The sequence below is a fragment of the Xenia sp. Carnegie-2017 genome, unplaced genomic scaffold (assembly GCF_021976095.1).
Source record: "Xenia sp. Carnegie-2017 unplaced genomic scaffold, XeniaSp_v1 HiC_scaffold_6, whole genome shotgun sequence".
NCBI lineage: Eukaryota > Metazoa > Cnidaria > Anthozoa > Malacalcyonacea > Xeniidae > Xenia > Xenia sp. Carnegie-2017.
The window spans coordinates 12272457-12293214 of NW_025813526.1; the positions used below are offsets into that span (position 1 = coordinate 12272457).

General features: G+C 34.2%; 2 protein-coding genes across 5 annotated transcripts; one reads left to right on the top strand and one right to left on the bottom strand.

Annotated features, from left to right (window-relative positions):
- Positions 1-295: 295 nt before the first annotated feature.
- Positions 296-17879, top strand: LOC124458414 (tripartite motif-containing protein 45-like). 4 transcript variants are annotated; one of them, XM_047008428.1, is made up of 7 exons: positions 296-647; positions 4227-4460; positions 4673-5045; positions 7759-7962; positions 9185-9418; positions 13180-13380; positions 17419-17879. In XM_047008428.1, the coding sequence occupies exons 1-7, from the start codon at positions 366-368 to the stop codon at positions 17538-17540; spliced, it is 1650 nt and encodes a 549-aa protein (XP_046864384.1). In that variant the 5' UTR covers positions 296-365; the 3' UTR covers positions 17541-17879. The 4 variants fall into 4 exon arrangements, with proteins under 4 accessions (XP_046864384.1, XP_046864385.1, XP_046864386.1 ...); XM_047008430.1 differs by having other exon boundaries at positions 308-647; positions 4227-4380; XM_047008431.1 differs by lacking the exon at positions 296-647 and adding an exon at positions 1143-1241 and having other exon boundaries at positions 4227-4380.
- Positions 16651-19610, bottom strand: LOC124458415. Its single transcript, XM_047008432.1, has 2 exons — positions 19516-19610; positions 16651-17290 (listed from the first exon to the last, which is right to left on the bottom strand). Exons 1-2 carry the CDS (start codon positions 19527-19529, stop codon positions 16819-16821), a joined length of 486 nt encoding a protein of 161 aa, XP_046864388.1. The 5' UTR covers positions 19530-19610; the 3' UTR covers positions 16651-16818.
- Between the last annotated feature and the right edge of the window lie 1148 nt (positions 19611-20758).

Consider the following 20758-nt stretch of genomic DNA (forward strand, 5'->3'; position numbering starts at 1 on the left):
AACATGATTTAAAATCAGGTAAATCAGGAAATGACCTTTCACCGTATACTTTATAAAGTATGACCTTGACCGTTTGCTAAGCGTGATATCTTGCCCTACAAAACTTACCATTTAAACTTAGAAAGTGATCAGAAGTTTTCAACCATTTACCTTTAGTAAACAATATTAAAGAACATATAGAACGATGAAATAAGGATATGAGCATTTCGCCACAATCACAATCACCAATGCAATTATGTGAATGAAGTTATGACATCATTTTATTCCAAACTTTATTGAGGTTGCCAAGTCACAATATATGCATGGTATGTCAATATTGTTAGCTCTGCGGTTATTTTGCTTTGTTCGCTTGCCTTTGTTCTAGAATGGAGTGTGTTGCTCACGAACTCACTTCTCTTCTTGAATGTCCGATATGTATGGAAACACTGAAAGATCCAAAAAGTCTGCCATGTTTTCATAACTTTTGCAGTCACTGCTTGCAGCGTTATATCGAAGAAGTGCGCAAACGAAAGCAGATCGTAAGAATTCCTTGTCCATCATGTCGCAGTGAATTTTATCTTAGGCGAAATGGCACCATCCAAGATATTCCGGGTAGTTTTCTTGTCAAAAATATGCTGGATATCGCGAAATCCCAAAAGGAAGTGCAGGTACGTTTATGTATGATGCCACCATAACATACTATACACTTTCTATTAGCTTATTTTTGCGCGGGTTGCTGTAGTATTTAAAATGCATCTTAAATGCCTTGTATTCTTTATTAGCGCTAGCATAACCAAACGTAAAATCAATAATATCACGTTGGAAATATTTTTGGAGCAGAATCAATTCAGTCTCGTCACATGATGTTTTTGAATATTTCTTATGATAATATTAATAGTGAGACGGAACTAGATCTTACAGCGCTGACTGATACCAAATCAATATACAACTTTCACATCTTCTACTCGTCGTTTTATCAATATGTAACTATTAAACAGTTATTGTAAATCTTGCCCTTCAACATCTGGATATAAGTTAACTTCATACAAACCCTAACATTAATATATATGACTCGCAGAATTTAATTATTTCCGCAATTGATCAACGTGTCAAACGTTTCAGCACAATCAGCTTATATTAGAATGGCAGTAACCGACCACGCGCTGTTTAGAATTTTGGCTAAAACGCTGTTGGGTTTCTTGAGTTGATATGTTAAAGCAATATTTGAAAGCCCAAATCAAACCAATGGATTTGTTTGTAAAGTAAGTTGAATTTGAAATACGTACATACTTGACCTCAATCCGATGCAATTTGAATGGGCATCTTGTTGAAGGTTCATGTACATTATATATCAAAATCAGGCATCGTGCAATGGTATATATTGAACCTGGAGGCGAAGACAGGAATTTAGTGAATTTACTATATTTCTGCTTGCCATATCTTTGCCCCCAATTTAAACATTTTATGCAATAATGTATACATATATTGCTTTAAATTCCTTCATATGATATGCTATTAATGAATACACAATAACCAGCATCTTTTTTAGTTTTACGTGGATCTAAATACAAACTATACAGTATATAAATTGTTATCATATCAGGTGCATATTATGAGCATTGCATGACATTTTAGTTTTTTTTTGTATATGTATTGTTAATGAAATGCATTGAATGGACATTTAAATTGATGCCCATAACTTTATCAAGCTAGTACTGGTTGGCAATGCAGTGAAGTCATATGGCTCTGCTACATTTTTCTGATTTCATTAAATTGGTAGATTGGTCAACATAACCAAATGGCTTTTTTGAAATATGACTGTCAAATGTCAATCGTCAGTTGTGAGATATTTTCTTTGATGATTTGTAACATTTCATCATGTTTTATTCCCTTATCCAAATAAAATGGCTTTTTTTGAAGAAGTCCGAGACATGACCTTTTTGTGCGCATATTGTACAATAGTTATTTCATAACATTGTGTATCCTTTTTATTGTTAGAAGAAGGAACTATCTATCAGAATTCCATTAATTTGTATTTCAGCTTGGTCCATCAGAGTAGATCAAATCTTTTTCTTACATTGCAATGGTTGCTATATACAACTGTTGAAACTGAAATTATGTTCTATGTTTGAGTGTGACAAATGCTCAGATTAGTGGATAAAACAAATGGAATTTCCATAGCCGAACTTAATCGAGGCAAGCAGACTAATTTGCAGATAGGGGCCAATAAATCTACACCTCAAGTTTTAGTTCTGCTATGTAAATAGCAATTCATTGTCATTATATATTTCCTTAGTAATCTATTGTTTTTCAAGTGAGTGAACACATACAAACGTACACTGCAGGGCTAAATAATTAGGCTGGCTTTTCGACTGAATCTAAATCTTTAAAATTCAGACATTCTAAGCAAAAATTTCAATTTCCAGATTTGCTTGACATTTTCAAAAAAGTAACATTGTGAAAAAAAGGAAATTTAGTCACCAAAAGGAGTTTTATCCAGTGACATAGCCAAGGAGATAATTGGGTTGGGGATGACTTTTCAGGTTTCCATCATTAATTCTAATAAACAATTTTGAGATTTTTAAAATTGTGAATATAGAAAAATGGAAGTATATATAGGAGGTGTATAACGAATCCAATTTCAAACTGCTATATTAATAGTTGCTTTATGCAACACAGGCATGAACAACTCAAGTAGTAAATATATAATAAACAAATCAACTTTCATATCTATTTTGATAACATAGAGTTGAAGACTTGTTGGCTTTCGACACATCAAACTATGTAAATATTTACAGTAGGTGTTAACTCTATGTAAAAACAATAGGCTTCTTAAGAAATGAATAATGCTGATGATGAAAATATTTACGTAGCATTAACAAATTTACTGCTTGGCTCATTCAAGACAACCTGGCTAATACGCCATCAGAGTCCCACTACCACCCCAAAAACTTTAAAGATTGAAAAGTTGAGCAAATTTTTAACTTTAGCCTGGCGAAAATACGACAGAACCTTCTTTGTGAGTTGCGCAAAATATTTTTTGCTTCCCCTGAATTGATAGCTCCCGTACGCTTATTGGAGTTTTCTATTGCTTTTCAACCCACGCAAATATTAGCTGATGTTTTATGAAAGTTTGCATTACTGTTATACATTATTATATAGAACCTGACTGTCGATCTGAATTATAGAATCAGATTGATCATTGCCTCTATGCATTCGTTCCATGTTACGGATGCATTTTAAATTGTACTGATTGCTATTTTACGAATGATATTTAATTTGAATATGCAGCACCTTTATGAAAATAGTCGCCTTTAAGGTTGCGTTTTTTCTATCCGAAAGTCTTTATTTAAAAATAGATCGTTTTCACTCATTCCTTATTCCTTAGGGATCTACATGATAGTGGAGGAAGCAGCCATATTGGTGGTATAAAACCAGTGGCGCAGACTGCGGATTAATAATTACGCGGCCTGCAGGCTCAGACAAAGTTGTTGCACATTTACTTGAATATCTGTTCCTTCCACTAAATTCAATCTCTTGATGACATTTACGTTCCTTGCTCTCCTTTACATTTGCATTTCCCAGCTTGTTGTTGTAGATCATAGTATCAGCTATAAGGAATAAATTCAAAGTTGAAACTGGAAAACCCACTACTTCACGAGTTCTGATTATCCGTGAATTGATTTGAACAGATCATAGATCATACAGTCCTTAACAGCATAAATGGTCTAAACTAAAAACATTAAACTAGTCCGGAATGGCAATAACTAAAAACTAATTATGTTTAGTTACAACGTTTCTCTTAAATGCCTGGGCCTGTAGACTTCAGCCTACTTTAGCCTACTTAGTAATCCACCACTGTATCAAACAATGAACGTCATTATTCTCTAAGGTGGTTTTAAATTGGCGGCTATGACGTCGTGTGAAAACTATCTATGCCTTTTGATTATTATCAAAACCATTATCGTTTTTTGTATTTTTAATTTCAAAAATTATTCATTTTTTTCTGTTTACATTAAAAAATATGATATTTTAAAAAAAATAATCAACTCATCGCCTTGTAAAAGTATTCTGTTGTTTGAACTATATTTACACTGAAGAACAGTACAATGATGTGTTTGAAGAATGTTTATTTAAATATGCCTTCTCTAAATCATCGAACAAACTATGTACACCATTGAATTTTACGATGTTTCAATCATCATTCCAAGAATAGCGATAACAGTGTTTTTTTATGTTTTTGTTAGGGATGCAAGTGTCAATTATGTGATAATCCTGGACTCCACCATTGCTCTGAATGTAAAATCTTCATGTGTGAAGATTGTAAGACTTTGCATAACAAATTTCCTGGACAGAACCAGCATACTGTGCTATCCATTGACGAACTCGACACTCCCGAAGGTCAGGCAAAAATTAAGAGGATAGTTTATTGTCAAAAGCATCCTGGGGAAACTTTGAGGTTTTATTGTGAAACATGCAAGGTAGATCGTTGTTTGTTTGCTTTTTGTATTGTTTAACCTAGAAAGAGCATTTTATCGATAAATCCCTCCTGTCTCTTTTCTTTAACCTTCTGTAGCAAGTTCTTTACTTTTAGCGAATGAACTTTAGGGATGCATTTCTTGGGGGATATTTCAGGAATATATGTAACTTTATGTGTACTAGTCTTACTCTATTGTCTGTATATATCTTGTAGGAACTGTGTTGCAATGATTGCCTGCTACTTTATCACATGAAACAGAATCACTCCTGTATATCAGTGCAGGAGGTTGCCGCAACTCAGCTCGATAAACTCACTTCCATTACTGCCAAAATGGAGGGAAATTTAACTGAAGGAAAGAAAGCTCTCGATTGCGTTGCAGCAACAATAGTTTCGTTAAACGAAAACGCTTCCGTTGCAAAACAGAACATTATACAACGAAAAGATAACATCTTAAAGGTTGTTTCGGACAAACTAGAGAAAAAGGCTGTTGAACTGTGTGAAGAGGTTAATTTGAACCACGATAAGCTGCTTGAGGAGCTTATGAAACAACAAGAACAAATTCAACAATATGTCGATAATGTGGAAGGTATGCACAACATTTGTTGTTTCTATTGCTACAGCTTACATAATATTAAATTTAAGCATACGTACTGTACGTTATATATTGAAGTATATTTGTTAACGGCCACGTGGTGCAAGTGGGGATATTGGGAACTGTGAAATGTAGGAAAGGTGTTTCAATCAAGATGCATTGCGCGCTTTTTATTTATGCTCACATCGTTACTTTTCGAGCTTGCAGCACACTGAATTGACTTTCTTCACTACATTCTCTAATTTATAAGAAAAAGGCATTGCTTAATAAGAGGTATGCAATTGCGTACATGCGTCTACGTGATGTGGAACTTTTCAAACTATTATTAAATGTCACAGAAATATTTAATAAGGTTCAATAGGATATCGCAAAAAAGATAAACACCTGTGTTTATCTTACCCATCGACGACTGTTATTATTAAACTCTAACGGAATCATCAGCATGTGCCATGTGCATCGTGGATTGAATGCACTCGAATCGAACGTTTAACTTTACATTGATCGAAAGTCTACGAGAAAGTTGCCGAAATGTTTCCGATGCTTTGCCGATAAAAGCCGACTGATGTCACTTTTAGTGAAACGTAAATACATATTTTTACGAATAACTGCAATACTTCTAAGTTGCTACGCAACATCGATGCAAAAACTCTGTTTTACATTAATTACTATTGTTTGGGTAAGTTCATATACGACAATGACAAAATCCGCTATTTTGTTAATTCAAAAAAATCGCTCTGACGTGGTGATTAATGCTCAATGCACTTCTTAATCTTTCAATCTTTGACTGTGCAGTTATTAATGGACGGTATGACGTCATTAGTGATAAAAACAAAAAATAGGTGCGCATTGCGTACATGTGGGTAGCCTGTGAAACGTAAAGGCTAGGACAAAAATTTTATTTTTTTTGTCTTTTTGTGCCTTAAAAAATGGCTTTTTTGTGTTTAAATCTGAGGTGCTGCGAATGGGTCTAGTTTACCGGATGTGACGTATATTGGATTACAAGATGCTTTTCAACGCTGCAAGCTAAAGTGAAATTTCTTGTATAATCGAGGAATTTAATTTAAATATAGTTGTGTGACATTGTGCTCTTTGTCATTGAATCACACTATAATTCTATAGCGTGGAAAAGCAGCGTGTTCTCCAATATAAGTCACGTCCTGTAATCTAAACCATGTCACACAGTACCACTAGGTCAAACACGAAAAAGCCACATTTAAGACTGAAAAAAAGTCAAAGAAAATCAAATTTTCGTCTAAAATATATTTTAGATGTTCTTAAAATCGTCAGTCTATCAAAATTGATTATTTCCCAGAGGGTGTTTTGCTTAGTAGGTTTATAAACTAATTCAAGTAATAACATAAATTTAATATTATGCGCCATTTCTTAGCGATTGCAAATAACTTCTGTTCGATCTTTCAATGCGAACGGACAATTCGCGCATTGAAAATAATTCGCTGCATTCATGTAATGCTCAAATTACGGAACAAACGGCGTAAAAAATGGCGTAAAATTTCTATCACAAAGCACAAATAAGACATAGACATACTAAATATGACAACAATATATCGAGCTACTTACTTCAACTATAAAATTGCTCTCAATGAGCGAGTAAAATAACAAATAAGAAATCGTTAACAAAGCCATTTTTTATCTGTCAGCAATATTTTCCTGAGAAACTGACAAACGCTCGAACGCTATTTATTAGGGAGTTTTAGCAGAGCCTACGAGTACGACTACGAGTACGATTTACGTCATTTTGGCGCGAAAACATTGTTGCGACAACAAAAACACGTAGCCGTCATCAATCTGAGTACGATGTTTTGTAAAAAATTCGTAGTCGTGACTACGATGTCTTTTTAAGCAAAGAAAGTAGGTATATTTCTTCATTCTGTAAGAAATTAGTTTACAGTACTATTTTCGAGCATCCAGGCTTTAATTTAGAACCCTTTTTGAGCGCAGATGTACATTAAAAAAGAAAATATGACCTGCAAAACTTTCATGTATTTCGTACGCAAAGTGAAAGGTAAACAAACAATAAAATAGTGCAAATATATCGTACATAAAACTTAAAATAGTGAAGATTTTTCAGTCTAAAGAGTCCTATATTCTCGCAAAACCAGTATTATCGATTCTTTGATATCATTATTGTCAAATAGAGCCGTAGCTGCTTCGCAAACGTCGGTGTTTTGCACAATAAAAAGGCTCGTTCTATTGTTTACAACTAAAGCAAAATTTTGACGAAGCGACAACGACAACAAACTTCCTCGTGCCATTCCCTTACACGGTCAAATTTCGTACTCGTAGTCGTAGTCGTACTCTTGCTAAAACTCCCTATTGTCATCGTTCGTGCATCCGAGTATCACCGAGGTATACGACAGACGCGTGCGCAGCGCTACCCACGAGCTTTCGCTGCTTTTGTATAATAAAACCATGAAAAATTCCAAATTTAACATGAAAACATGTTTTCCCCAGCACTTGGAAAATTAAAAAAAGCCAAGATTTTGCAAATATCACCGATAATTGATGTCACCGTTTGTTTGCAGCTAATTTAAAAACAGGAAATTTTCTTTGACTTTAATACTGTCCATCCGTTCTCTTTTAGTTCAAAGCTCTAGACCGAAGAAATTGCCTAAATTCTTTACTTTATTATATAAACTTTACAACTTTATTGTAGCGTTATTTACACAAAACTCTCTTTTTGTTTTAGCGTTCGTATCCATTCCTCGGAATCTATTGGAAAGGAAAAACATGGACGAAATTCTTTCTTCTCGGGAATTAATTGATGAAAATATTGGAAAACTAGAAACACTGAAATATCTAAGTCCTGTCAATGATGGGAATGTCAATTTTGAAATTCCAGTTTTTGACGATAAAAATGCTGATTTACTACTTCAAGCCATGGGGGTAGTTTGTAAGTACTTTCATTTACTGACTTGCAGTTAACAAAGCAAGAATAATTATATTTTATGATCAAACATGCGCATGTATAAAACACATGACAGTTGAAAGGCAGATGATTTTGCACGAGCAATTATGAATTTGCATGTTCCTTAATCTTTGACGTAGCTATTTGAGGTTTCCGTTGTCGTACGTAGGTGTACTAAAGCCTTGATATTCATGTCTAAATCCCACTTTAGTGCTATTTTTGGGAGCGTTTCACCCAAATTCGTGCACAATTACATTTAAGTTAAAATCAGCGAGGTTTTAAATACATGAAAACCGAAAGAGTCAAATATTTTTCAAGCTGTAGCTTAATTAAAATCAAACTATACTGACGTTGCTGTATTGTTTTAGTCCAAGCTTTATTGTCGCTTACTTTTGAAATCATTTAAACTTGTGTTGTTCTATTTGACTTTTTTATCTTGCATGATCCTTAATAAATGGTTAGAACGATGAAAGATAAAAAAGTCAAATAGAGTAACAGAGGCATATATGCAAAGCCAGTCCCATCTTTTACATCGAAAATGCAATTTTTTTAGCATAGTAAATATTCCCTTTTTCAGAAAATTAAACCTATCCGTTCATTTTTCAATAATTGAACACAAAAATTTGGCATTGTAGGAATTAAAAACAGCTAGCGTCGCTACTGCCTTACATAATATACATTTTTAACAGTATTGACAAAAGCCAATTTAACCATCTTGGAGCCGACTCTTGCAAAAGTTTGTACACCTTTTTTTTTGTGACTGTTACTGTGGGGCTCGCTCACAGCCGCATCTGTAATAGATTTTAACAGAGTATTGACCTATATATGTTGTTGCGAGCGTTGTGCGTTGCGGTGCATGAGTTTCACGTCGATTTTGTTGAACGTACGTTGCACACACGATTTCGTGTTATGTGTTGTTGATGAAATGCAAAAAATCCCTCCGTCGCAACGTTTATACAAGTTATATGTTGATACCAACATGATAGTGCTCTTTTTGCGTCATTTTCAACAGCATAAGGGAGAAACTTTATTTAATTCTTCATAACTATACATGCTTGTAAATATTTCTCTAAAGCACTAATAACATCATTTAACACTATTCACAAAGAATAAAGTCCAGTTTGGTCTACATATGAATGATATTGACCATTATTGTTTAGGGAGAAAATTTTCTTTTAATTACGCGTGCCTTTCATGTACTGTTTAGACGGCAGTATCAACCAAAATTTGGCCCAGTCCCAAATACTTCGAGGGGAGAAAGTCTTGATAAACCAGTTACAACAGTGGTTACATGGAAATTGGAATCTTCTATATCGTGCATCACGTGATGGTTGGTCAGCCTATGATTTTCATCGTCTTTGTAATGATAAAGGAGGCACAGTTTTCTTGGTCAAAGTCGATGACTTCATATTTGGTGGATTTACGGATCAAAGCTGGAATGGTAATTTGTATTTTTCATGACTTATGTTGCGGCCAGCCTGCTAAGCAATTTTTTCTGTCTTATTCTCTGACCTCTAAACCAACAACAATGCAATGTTAAGAATATACAGTGCTTTACTAAAATTTATGTGTTCTGTGCTCTGGCTATGTACAGTATGATACACAAGACGCATAGCGTAAAATTAGAAACTTGTCTTGAACATCATCTTGTAAACTCAAGTGTTGAGTTATTGAATCAACAATATGTAACTTTAATTTAAGTTTTAGTTTGTGTTTGGCTACAATATTTCGTGTGTACGCTGTGTATGTAGCTCGTATTTGCATTTAGTGGGGTAATCCATTATAGATTCTTATATTTTCATACCTATAAACTTACTATATAAAATGCATTTATATTGCAAGCCTCGCATCCGCTGAAAGAGCGTGTTTTGATTGACTCAGAAACAATTTTGCTGGTACATTAATTTTCTGTAATGGACCGGGTTGCCCTCAAATACACGTAAACAAATTTTTTGAAGCAAACGGCAAAAGTTTTGTAAAACGCCAAGCGAATCAAACAAAAAAAACATGTACGGATTCATGTCGGGAGAAAGTGACATGAATGAAAGCGAGTGCATTTAGCGATCGCAGAAACAGAAAGGGTTATTTTACTGATCAGTGAGCACAGAACAGTTTTTTGCAATTGTCGAACATCTTTTAAGATTGAACAAACTTCACAAGTGTTCTTAATTTTTGTCGTTATATATTTGCAAGGTTACCAGGATATATGTGCTGCGTTCTTATTTTCTACACGATGAAGTTTTTATAATAATGTCTACGTAATAAATTATACGAAATAGGTTTATTATTTACTTTACGCAGTTTTTCACACAGTTATCAATTTTACTGTTCCTTATACTCCATACCGTAAATGCCCAGCTAGCGCCTCTCCCACTTAAGCGCCGCTCTCGGTTAAGCGACGCCACTCAGAATCCAGAAAAGTTATTTACCGCCGCTCCCGACTAAGCGCCGCATATGAGTGGCTTTATTGCGGCCATCGTAAGAAATATAGAGTTACTAAAGTTTAAAGTTTACGACAATCTTCTTCTGCGTCTATGTGACATAATTTTGATCAGTTTATATATTATATAGTGAAAATAAATTTTGTCTACGAAAATATTTAATAAGCGCTGTTCGCACTTAAGCGCCTCTCCTGCACAAGCATCCTAATCAAATCGGAAAAGATTAAATAAGCGTATCGATGCTAAAGTGCGCATTTACCTTATGTACAGCCATTGAACTAAAATACATTGAACGCTCTCTGAAGCAAATAATTGGAGAAAAACTTTACACCCGTATACACGCGAGATTACACCAACACACGTGTGTTTAGTGTTTCGAGATTCTCACGCCGAGTGAAAATTCTACAGAGTGCCGGTTATTTAAAATTAGTCCGCCATTCGACTTTTAAGCAAACCAAAATTAATTTATAACGGATGAAGTGAAAGCCATATACTCTCTGTGTTTAAAAGTTTTAAAGTCAATTATGATCACGGTTTACTGTAAGCTCTCACCTCCAGTCATCCATGTTCTGTGATCCTTAACTTAATGGAACCGAGTTTCGACCGTCTAAGTGATCAATCATCAGACAACCACAAGAATGATTCACACCAGATTTAATTTTACGAAAGACGAAATGAGCAGTACTGCATTCGGGATATCTTTTAAGTTGCCAAGGCAACATTTATATACTTAGCAGTTAATCGTAAACGGCTTTGAGGTTAATAGTTGAATACCCAGCGCAACTGTCCCAGTGAAATTCAGGGACAGTTGCGCGAAGCAGGGATAGCGTTATGTATTGGATTTTAAATTTTTTTAGGCTTGTAAAAAAAGGTGTTTATATTTTTGTAAGGACAAAGAAATTGTTCGATCTTAGAAGTAATATTTTATTTCAGTGATTGCTCACTTCATACCTTATATTTTTCTTTTTTAAGATGTTTTTCAACTGTTTAAAAGTATTGTTATTTATGCCCCAGATTGTTTAGTTTGCCGTTCTCCTCTTCCATATGTTTCGTCTTCGTATAGGGGGTGGACCAGGTAGAAGCCCCTCGTTAAATTTATCCTCATAGATTCATAACTTCTCATTGTAAGATAAACATTGTAGAAATGAAGTGTAACTGCTAAAGAACAACAAACGAGATAGTGCTACAACTTTAATCGCACATTTAAAAGAACAATGAAATTTAAGAAATAGCAGGCATATTGTTGAGCTTATGCTGTTGTTGCTCTTCAAGGCATCTAAAACAATTGCCCTGAAAAAGCGTGTGTTCTATGGCGAAATAGTTTGTTGTTGTCTACTGTCCTTTAAAAGTACAGTTTATGAAAAAAATCTTTTAATTCATTGTTGGCATTTTGTTATATTGTATGAGAAGTTCGTAGGAGCACAAGCATAAAGTTACTCGTATAGCTACACTGGTGCGGATTACTAAGTAGGCTGAATCCTACAGGCTAGGTTGTATCTACAGTTGTATCTTGACATAATTGGTTTATAGTTTTTAAATGTTCTTAATTTAAACCTATTTTGCTGTTAAAAACGGTACGATCTCCTGTTCAAATGCACGATGCATAAAACTCGTGAAATAGTGGGTTTTGACAGTTTGAACTTTAAATTTATTCTTTAGTATTGATACTACGAGCTACAAAAATAAGCTGGGAAATGCAAAGGATTGTAAGGAACGCAAATTTCATGCAAATGTCATAAGAGATTGAACTTTGTGGGAGGAATACACATCTGACTTAAAGTCCAACAACTTTGTTTTAGCTTTGGTCTCAGCTTACAGGCCTCGTAATTAATAATCTGCCACTCTATGGTTAATTCTCGTTGTTTTTGAGAACACTAGATCTACTACAATGGACTGAATATTTAATTATTTTAGTAATGAAATATTTTGTACAAGATTTTGTATGTAAAGATAGCGCAGAAACTAAAATATATCATTTAGTTTATCCGATTACTTACAACCATTGACGTCTTTAAGTAAACGTGTATATTTCTTGTGGGTAGTATTTTTGTCCAACCTGTGTGATTGTTTTAAGTATTGAAACAAGTGACTTTTTATAATGACAAATCTAAGTATTACCTTAAAAAGCGCAATTGCCATGGTAAATTGCCAAGGAGTTCTCACGAGTTCTGAAATACAATAAACTTTCTGAGATCCAAGAGAAAACTTATAGAAACTCAAGAAGTGTAAAAAGACTTGTATTAAAATTAGACCTCCAACCAAAAAGTTCTCAAAACTGAAATTGAAGACATTTTAACACATTCTAACACCTTGCCAATGATCCTTGGTCAATGATCCGTTTGCTTGTTGACAGCACCAGTTTATTTTTTAAACTACCTTCTTTCTGACAATAACTTTTCCTCCTACACTGGATGAATTGTCATAATAACATCAAAACAGCTTTTTGCAGAGCGTTTGTGTTTGTTTTATAATTTTATTGTTGTTCTTATCAGATATCCTAGTTTTCTTGGTTTTCTCTCGTGCTACTCCCGTTTCTTGGGTTGTAGACCATTTGGGTTTCTATTTTGTTTTAAAACTCACTCGTGGGAACTCTATAATTTTATCCATTCATAATGGTAGTTGCGCTTTCTAACTCAAAAATTTCAAGTGTAAATTGCTGCTTGTTACTTGTTTTTTTGTTTCACGATATAATGTATATGCAGCTATAGAAATGTCGATCTTTCTGCTGATTTTATCTGATTTTGTTTTTTTTTCCAAACAGGTGATCTATTTAAGCGTTCTGCTGAATCATTCTTGTTTTCTCTTCGAAACAATGAGGATTTGGAACCATTTGTTGCATATATAAAACCTGGCGAGGAGGATTATGCTGTCTTTTGCAATTCTGATTGGGGTCTAGGGCTTGGTGTTGATATGGGAATTTCGAACTGTGCAAATGAATGTCAACTGTCTTTTGCTCAACTAGGTACAACCTTTCAACTGCCACCGGATGTGTGTAATGCTCGCACTATCTTAGCTGGTAGTCTGTATTTTACTCCAAGTGAGGTTGAAGTTTTTAACTAAGTGCAATGAAAGATAGTTGTACAGTCATGACAGCTATCGTTTCTGTGGTGAAGGCGGGGGAGGGGGGGAGGGGGAAGAAAGTATTTTCTTCAATGCACAATGGAATACCAGACTTCTTAACTTCAACTTCGGGTTTTCATAATAATTTTAGAGTAATTTACTCTGCGGTAACTTGAATTCATCCCTTCCCCCAGGTTTTCTTTGTACATTTTGTTTTTTATTGATAAGTCAAACGAATTTAGTTTCCTTTCATCAAATTTTCCTGGATAACTCTTGAACGTATATCCTTAAAAGCTAAAGTTAAGTTAAACCTCAAAGGCTTAATTTTTTAAAAAGTCGAAGGTATATTCGCTCCTTTCTTGAGATGCAATTTATATAAATTGTAAATAAATTAATCCCAGATAATCAAGCTCAGCACATATAAGATTAAAATAATTTCCTGCCATGCGAAGAATGGGGTAACTTATTTAAATGTGCTGTCTCTTGAACTCAAAAATCACCCACTTTTGAAATTTACAATAGAAAGTGGTATTATCAGTTTCTCCTCAGCCACACTTATTGTCGGTAAACGTCGTCGTCTTAAGCATTTTGAAAACTGCCCATGCAGATTATCCTAGCAAAATACTATTTCTAAAAACGGCAATTGCAATTGGCCTCATGGAGGCTATCTGGGATTCATTCATTTAGAACTTATAATGATTTATTTAGAAAGGAAAAATCTTTTTCTTTTATTATGATTAGTTTCATAAGGTCATTGTAAACAGCCTGTTTCAATAGCTCTATCTATACAACTTTGATGTTGCTCATGCTTTTTGTATGTATAATAGGGATTTTTCAATGTATTTAATCACTCTTAAACTATCTGAATGTTGCTTTGTTCAAGCTAACAATTTAACAATTGTAAACGAACTTTGAAACTACCAATGCGTCGATTGCTTTTTTCTTAGTCTATTACGCAACATTATCAACACCTTTGATAATTCGAGCCTCCGTCTAAGGGCCTGTTATATGGAGCCGAGTTACCCAGCTGAGCGAGTTACTCGCCTAGCCGGGTAACTCGGCCCTTACATAAAATGAATGCATTTCCCGGTGAATATTTTATATGACACATCCGAGTAACTCGCTTTGCCGGTAACTCGGTTTGTGTAAACGAGTTACCCGGCTAGGCGGGATGAATTTTTCTTTATAAACGAATTTGCTGGGTAACTCGGCGAGGCGAGAAAATTGGCTCTGTTGGTACGCAAGCGTACTAAGCCTTGTACTTGCAGTATTATAATACAAAAACATACACATATCATAATTTTCAATTTTATATTCACCCATTCCATTTTTGCTGCAAAACTGTGAGGCTTTTTAAAATCTCGCGCCTTCACTCGAAGTTAGCATAGCAAAACTTCATTTAAGATTAATAAACGGAAGTGCTAGCCGAGCTACCCGGTGCCATATAAACAGATCACTTTGTCAAACCCGGCTAGGCGAGTAACTCGCTCAGCCGGGTAACTCGGCTCCATATAAACAGGCCCTAATTTTGACAAATTTTCATTTGACTTTGGCGTTCAGTGGCGTACGGGAATCGTTGATTGGGGGCGGGCACAAATTCATATGTGCATGTCTTAATTTGCTGTAAACAATGGATTTCGAAGGAGTTTATTGCGGCAGAACATGAGTATATGAATATGTGCCCCACCTCCCCCATCCCCCACTTAACGATTCTCGTACGCCACTGTTGGCGTTCATGTTCTTGGGGCTCTATTTCTCATTACTTTTTTAATGACTGGTCAAAAAAACCTTAGGGGTACTCATCTTCAGAGTCAAGTGACTCTAATGATGAGTACCGCTTAAAATACCACACAAAAACACCGATCTACATGAGCCAAGTTGACATTCATTCTTTGTATGTGAATATCTTAGATGATAATTCGCACTTGTACCAAGATGCCCTCATAACTTTCTCATCAAACTTTTGAAGATCATGTTTCTGCTTCTCAAGATCAAATGATACATTTTGGATTGCTTCTTTTTCCTTTATAGCATGCTTACCGTTTTATTGGAAAAAGCATTTGTGCTTTACGTTCAATATCTGTCATCGTCCGATGCTGAATCTTTCGTACTTTGTGCATTTGACTCATTCTGCTCGAGAAGCAAAGACCTTCGCGTTTATGTTTTTGGCCTTTTACATTTTTTGCAATCCTGTGTTTTTTATTTTGTAATAGCTAAGTGTCATGTCAGAGAAAGCAAAGTACACGTATAATTTTTATCGATGTCATTTGCAAAGAAGAGCGCAAAAAAATTACCCGTTTGTCTCTCACCGCGTGCTGCACTTAGCAACGTTTTTTTATCTGCACTTGGCACGTACTTTTATCTGCACTTAGCAACGTACTTTTATCTGCACGTAGCAACGTACTTTTATGTGCATGGAAAGTTGGAAACTTAACTTTTCAACGGCCACAGCAAACGTGACGAAACCTTCAGTTTAATGCTTAACCTGAATCAGCTGTAATACTTTTGTCTAGCGATCAAGTATCGTGCTGTGGTGTTATTCTGCGTTTACATTGGTCCGTTTAAATTCCGCTACAGTTTGGCGGGTGTTTGCACGTGATGTCTATCGGTTTCAAAATTCAACATTCGTTACCTCTTTGTGGAAGATGGCGCCATTTCTTATTTGCATATTACTAGAAGTTTATATCTCTTGACGTTTGTTATAATAAACATCGATTTTTAATAATTACAATGGAATCAGTCATTAAGAGCTTTCCAAAACAGAAAGGAATCACCATTTTCAATTATGCGGCACAAGGCTGTACAAATTAAGGAGAACTGGTATCAAAGTGTAGTGAAATATTAACGGTTATCTGCTTACAGGACAATGTGTAGCGCTCCGTTTTCGTTCAACCACGTTTAAAAAGTGTGGTCGTATCTCTCCGCTTTCGTTCAGCCACTTTTAAAAAGTGTGGTCGTATCACTCCGTTTTCGTTCAACCACTTTTAAAAAGTGTAGTCGTATCGCTCTGGAGCAGTATAAATGCAACCCGGTTCTGTTAATCTTTTGCGCTGTTTTCCGACCAATCCGGAGTAGTGTAAACGTAGTCTTGGTGGAGAAATTTTGGTTAGAATCCTTTGTGATTAACTATATAAATAAACCTAATAAATAAGAACAAAATGAAAAGACAATCTTGTAAAAACATAACAATTTGTTAAAATTTTATTACTGATAATCTTTTCTCTTAAGATATACAGTTTATATAATATATTGTGTATTCGAGTCACATTGAATAGTGTTTTATAAATTGTCTTATAACCAGACAAGGAACAAGAAGTTTAATAAGTAACTTTAAACTTAATTATGAACATTTGAGGACCTTTATGACTTTTTTCTTCCATGTTGGTTTTGTTTTTGGTACTAGTTCTTCGTCTTGAGATATATCCTCTTCGATAAAATTTCCCTCTAGCTCCTTGAGTCTACTGAGTCGAAATGTTCTATATTTTTCCAGCTCGCTTTCAAGATTCTCAATGGTACGCTCTGCTTCGTGTAAAATATTCATAATATTATCAGGAATTTCGTATTGTCTCAAAGCTCGTGAAAGTTTATGAAGTTTGTCTGCAATCTGGGTTTCCCTTGATATTGCAAGAATAGAATAATTTTCTATCTTGCAGCAGCCTTGGCAGCGGTTTGTAACAATCTCAAGTCGACCAACTCTATCCAGTGAATCAGTTTGAATCATAATATAAATAATAGACAATGTCGTCACAATCGATTGAATCATCAAAGCCAATTTTAAGGTGCGAAATTTGGCTAATTTCGCAATGAGACTTCTGAAATTAGATAAAAATCGTTACTCTTACTAATTATATTTATTTAGTTTATAAATTTATCTTGCCAGCCTAGCGCGTTGTAGAGGAAACGATTTTATGTTTTGCAATGTTCTATTTTTTGTTTACAGTAAACATCGGACGCAGTCGCTTGGTCGCCGCTCAAAATCCTCTAACCAGCCGAATATGGATGGCGTTTATAGAAGAATGGACTGGGAATCTTATGTTTTCAACGAAAGTGAGTCGATTCTAAACTAAAAAAACAAGTTTAAATTGCTCACAAAAAAAACGTCCAGAAAAGAGATTCAAGAGCCTAGAAATTCTGTTGTGCTGAATGAATTGTTGATTTTGAGCATTTTAATGTATGTAAAGTATTTAAATGAATTCATCCTCAATTCTTCGGCAGTCAGAATGATCACTACAATTTATTGCGGATGTTGTAACAGTTACCACTAAATGTAATGTTTAAAAGTCCGAAAGGAACTTAAATTACTCAAATACAATCCTTTTTTACTTGACAATCCTTTGCTTTTCTAGCTTGCGCGCTGTGTATTTCTGATGTAAATGCAAATAAAAAAGTCAGCTAAGATCAGTTTTTTGAAGTGATTAAAGATTGCTCTACTCCTTACCACTCACCACAGTAAATATATGAAAACAACTTCGGTTCAACTGAGTAACGAATTAAAACTCATAATTAGTCGCAAGTACCTTCGTCGCAGTACATTGAAAAAATATACCCGACAAATCTTATAAGTCGGACCATAATGTGAGCTGCTCATTTGTCTAGAATTCAGCTTCAGGGGTGATTTGAATTTGTTTACCGCATTGTAACACTCATTTGACTCTGAAGATGACTACCGCTAAGGTTATCGAAACGTCTTTCAGCAACAACAAAAACAGTCCTTCTCTGGACTTTATTGACCTGGACGATCATCATTTACAAACATATAACGATACTCCCGGGTTCAAACCATTTATTTTATTGTAACACTGTTGATATCCCAATAATCAAAATATGTTAATTTTTGTGTGATTGCCAACGAGTTATACTATGATTTGAATTTAGATGCAGAGAGTCTTAGATAGTAATTATGGTAAGGTTTTTGATAAAACAGATTTCATGTACTTTCTTATAATTTATTTTTTATTAAATATTTTATGCAGTACAAACGCACCCGTGAGTTCAGTTGGGTGATGAACAATTTTGCCACCATTTGAATATTTGAAATTTCTTCCCCATACCACAGTTTACCACGTTAATGACTGAAAGAGTATTGCGTGTTATGTCTTGGTGATAATAATTTAGTAATTAAACTAAACAAAACTTTAGAATTATCATTTTTTTAAACCATTTATGTTGTCTTAGGTCTCCAATCGTAATCTTTGTAATAAAATATAAAACAGAGACTATTTGTATGAAAGCCCTTAAAAGATTTTGTAAACAAATTAATATGTAAAACATAGCGAAGAACAAGACCAACTTTGTTCTTTAAATTGATCTTTCTAAGCTTATCAAGTAACAATGTGCACATTATACCTAAATTTTTTTTTGTTAAAATTGAGTAACAGCAGCTCGAAAAGCATTGAAATACTGTGTTTTATTTTCATATTTAATTAGTTAAGTTATTTTGTCATTGAGTACACGTGTGTAGTATACGTCATGCGCATATTTGTATAATAAAATTTACCGAGAAAAAGTCCAAACAATTTATATGATTATTATCAATAAGCCTTCTGAAACTCTTTTAATCAATCAACCTTAATCACTGTACTAAATAGCTCTTGAAACATAGAGTAAAATTTTATATTTTCACATATTTTTCGAAATGAGGGGAAACTAGTAATTTGCAGTTTCGTTTATAGCAACGCATTTTTCTTTCCTGCTGTTTCAGTTTTATTTTCATAGCGTATGCAACAGTGCTACATGTACTTGTTATTCTTTTAATTCTATTTATTTAAAGACATTTAACGTAAGTCGCCGTTCACACTACATATTGCTCTCGATTTAATTTTGCCTTTAAGAAAATTTATTAAGTAAACTACTAATAATTTTACTGTTATAGCAACTTTGTGGTGTTGCCAATTGAAATCTTTACAGAGTGCTATATGCTGCCGTATTTGAACCGTTCAGACAACACTCCGTCATATGTGAATTTGTCTAGAATATTTGATTGTTCCATAGATTTCCTTACGAGAATTGACATTTTTAATTTTTTATAGTATCTTACCTGTTGTAAACCATAGTAGAGCTTTCTTCAATTTCGACGACTATATAGATTACGCTTTAAAAAAATGATCGGCCATCGACAGCAGACGGAATAGTTTGACGACAGTAAAGATTGCCTGCTTATTACAAAGATTTGATGATTAATTTTGCTGTGACGGTTCAAAATGCGTAAATGTCTTAAAACTCTTTCAATTGAAACAATTAAATGCAAAATACTATAGTTTGAAATTGGTTAAATGCAAAAATATTAGTTTGCCGACATATAATGTCGCATTTTTATCTAACAAATCAGTCCAAAATCTGAATTTGATAATGTTGTATGTTGTATATCCAGCGCTAAGTTCAACATAAAAGAGCTCAAATCTATCAATCATTAATTGCTAATTCCAAATATTTTGATTTATTGGTAGTGTCAATGCTATTTTATATACGATTTGATAATGTAACACCGTCCTTTCATAATCGTCAATATTTCATACAAAAATAGAATTATTTGGCCATATGAATTCAAGTTTATATGTCTTTGCAATTAAATAAGAATTTTTGTCACCATAACAACCTTATTTGTGTATTTTGAGTGGGAGTTAGAATGTTGGTGCAAGTTCAAAAAAAGTGTTTGTCTTACACAGTAGGTACAGTGAGTTACGTATAAAGTGTTTCATTGTATTTGTTTGTCATGGCAGATGTTCAAGAATGAAGATAAAATATATAAATTGGGGACTTGAGTTTTTATGTTATTTTTACACAATTCTCTTCAACTAATTCTTCTGCTTGTGAATGTGTTGGTGATTACAATTCTCTATTATACACTCACTTACACTTGATTCGTTCAAATTTGCTAAATACAAGTTATGAAAAAAATTCAAAACAAATGAAAAGGATTTAAAGTCTAATGTTCAGAAGATTTGTTTTCACATTTTGATGACAGCTGATAGAGCCAGACGAGTTAGCATGTGTGACTTAGTACAAAAAAAACATTCGTTGATTCTTCATGAACGAGGGACTTAAATAGAGCGGTGTATCATAGTTTTTTACTCGTTTTATTCTGGTCGATAGAATGGTAGTGAGAAATTTTGGAATTTGCAAATTTTTTGGTTTTGATATCTATTGATGACGTCGTCGTGAATAAACGGTAGATTTCTGTTTATCGTGCTATCTTATCGCTTGGGGCCACATTGATTATTAGTTTTTCATTATTCCTCATAACATATGAATTGTATAACATTATGGTATCCGCCATATAT

What these genes read in the sequence shown, in the direction of transcription:
- LOC124458414 (XM_047008428.1), top strand. Translation starts at nt 366, where the DNA reads ATGGAGTGTGTTGCTCACGAACTCACTTCTCTTCTTGAATGTCCGATA. An exon ending in ATATGTCGATAATGTGGAAG is followed by an intron (nt 5,046 to 7,758) that starts GTATGCACAACA and finishes TTTTTGTTTTAG; the next exon opens with CGTTCGTATCCATTCCTCGG. An exon ending in TACGGATCAAAGCTGGAATG is followed by an intron (nt 9,419 to 13,179) that starts GTAATTTGTATT and finishes TTTTCCAAACAG; the next exon opens with GTGATCTATTTAAGCGTTCT.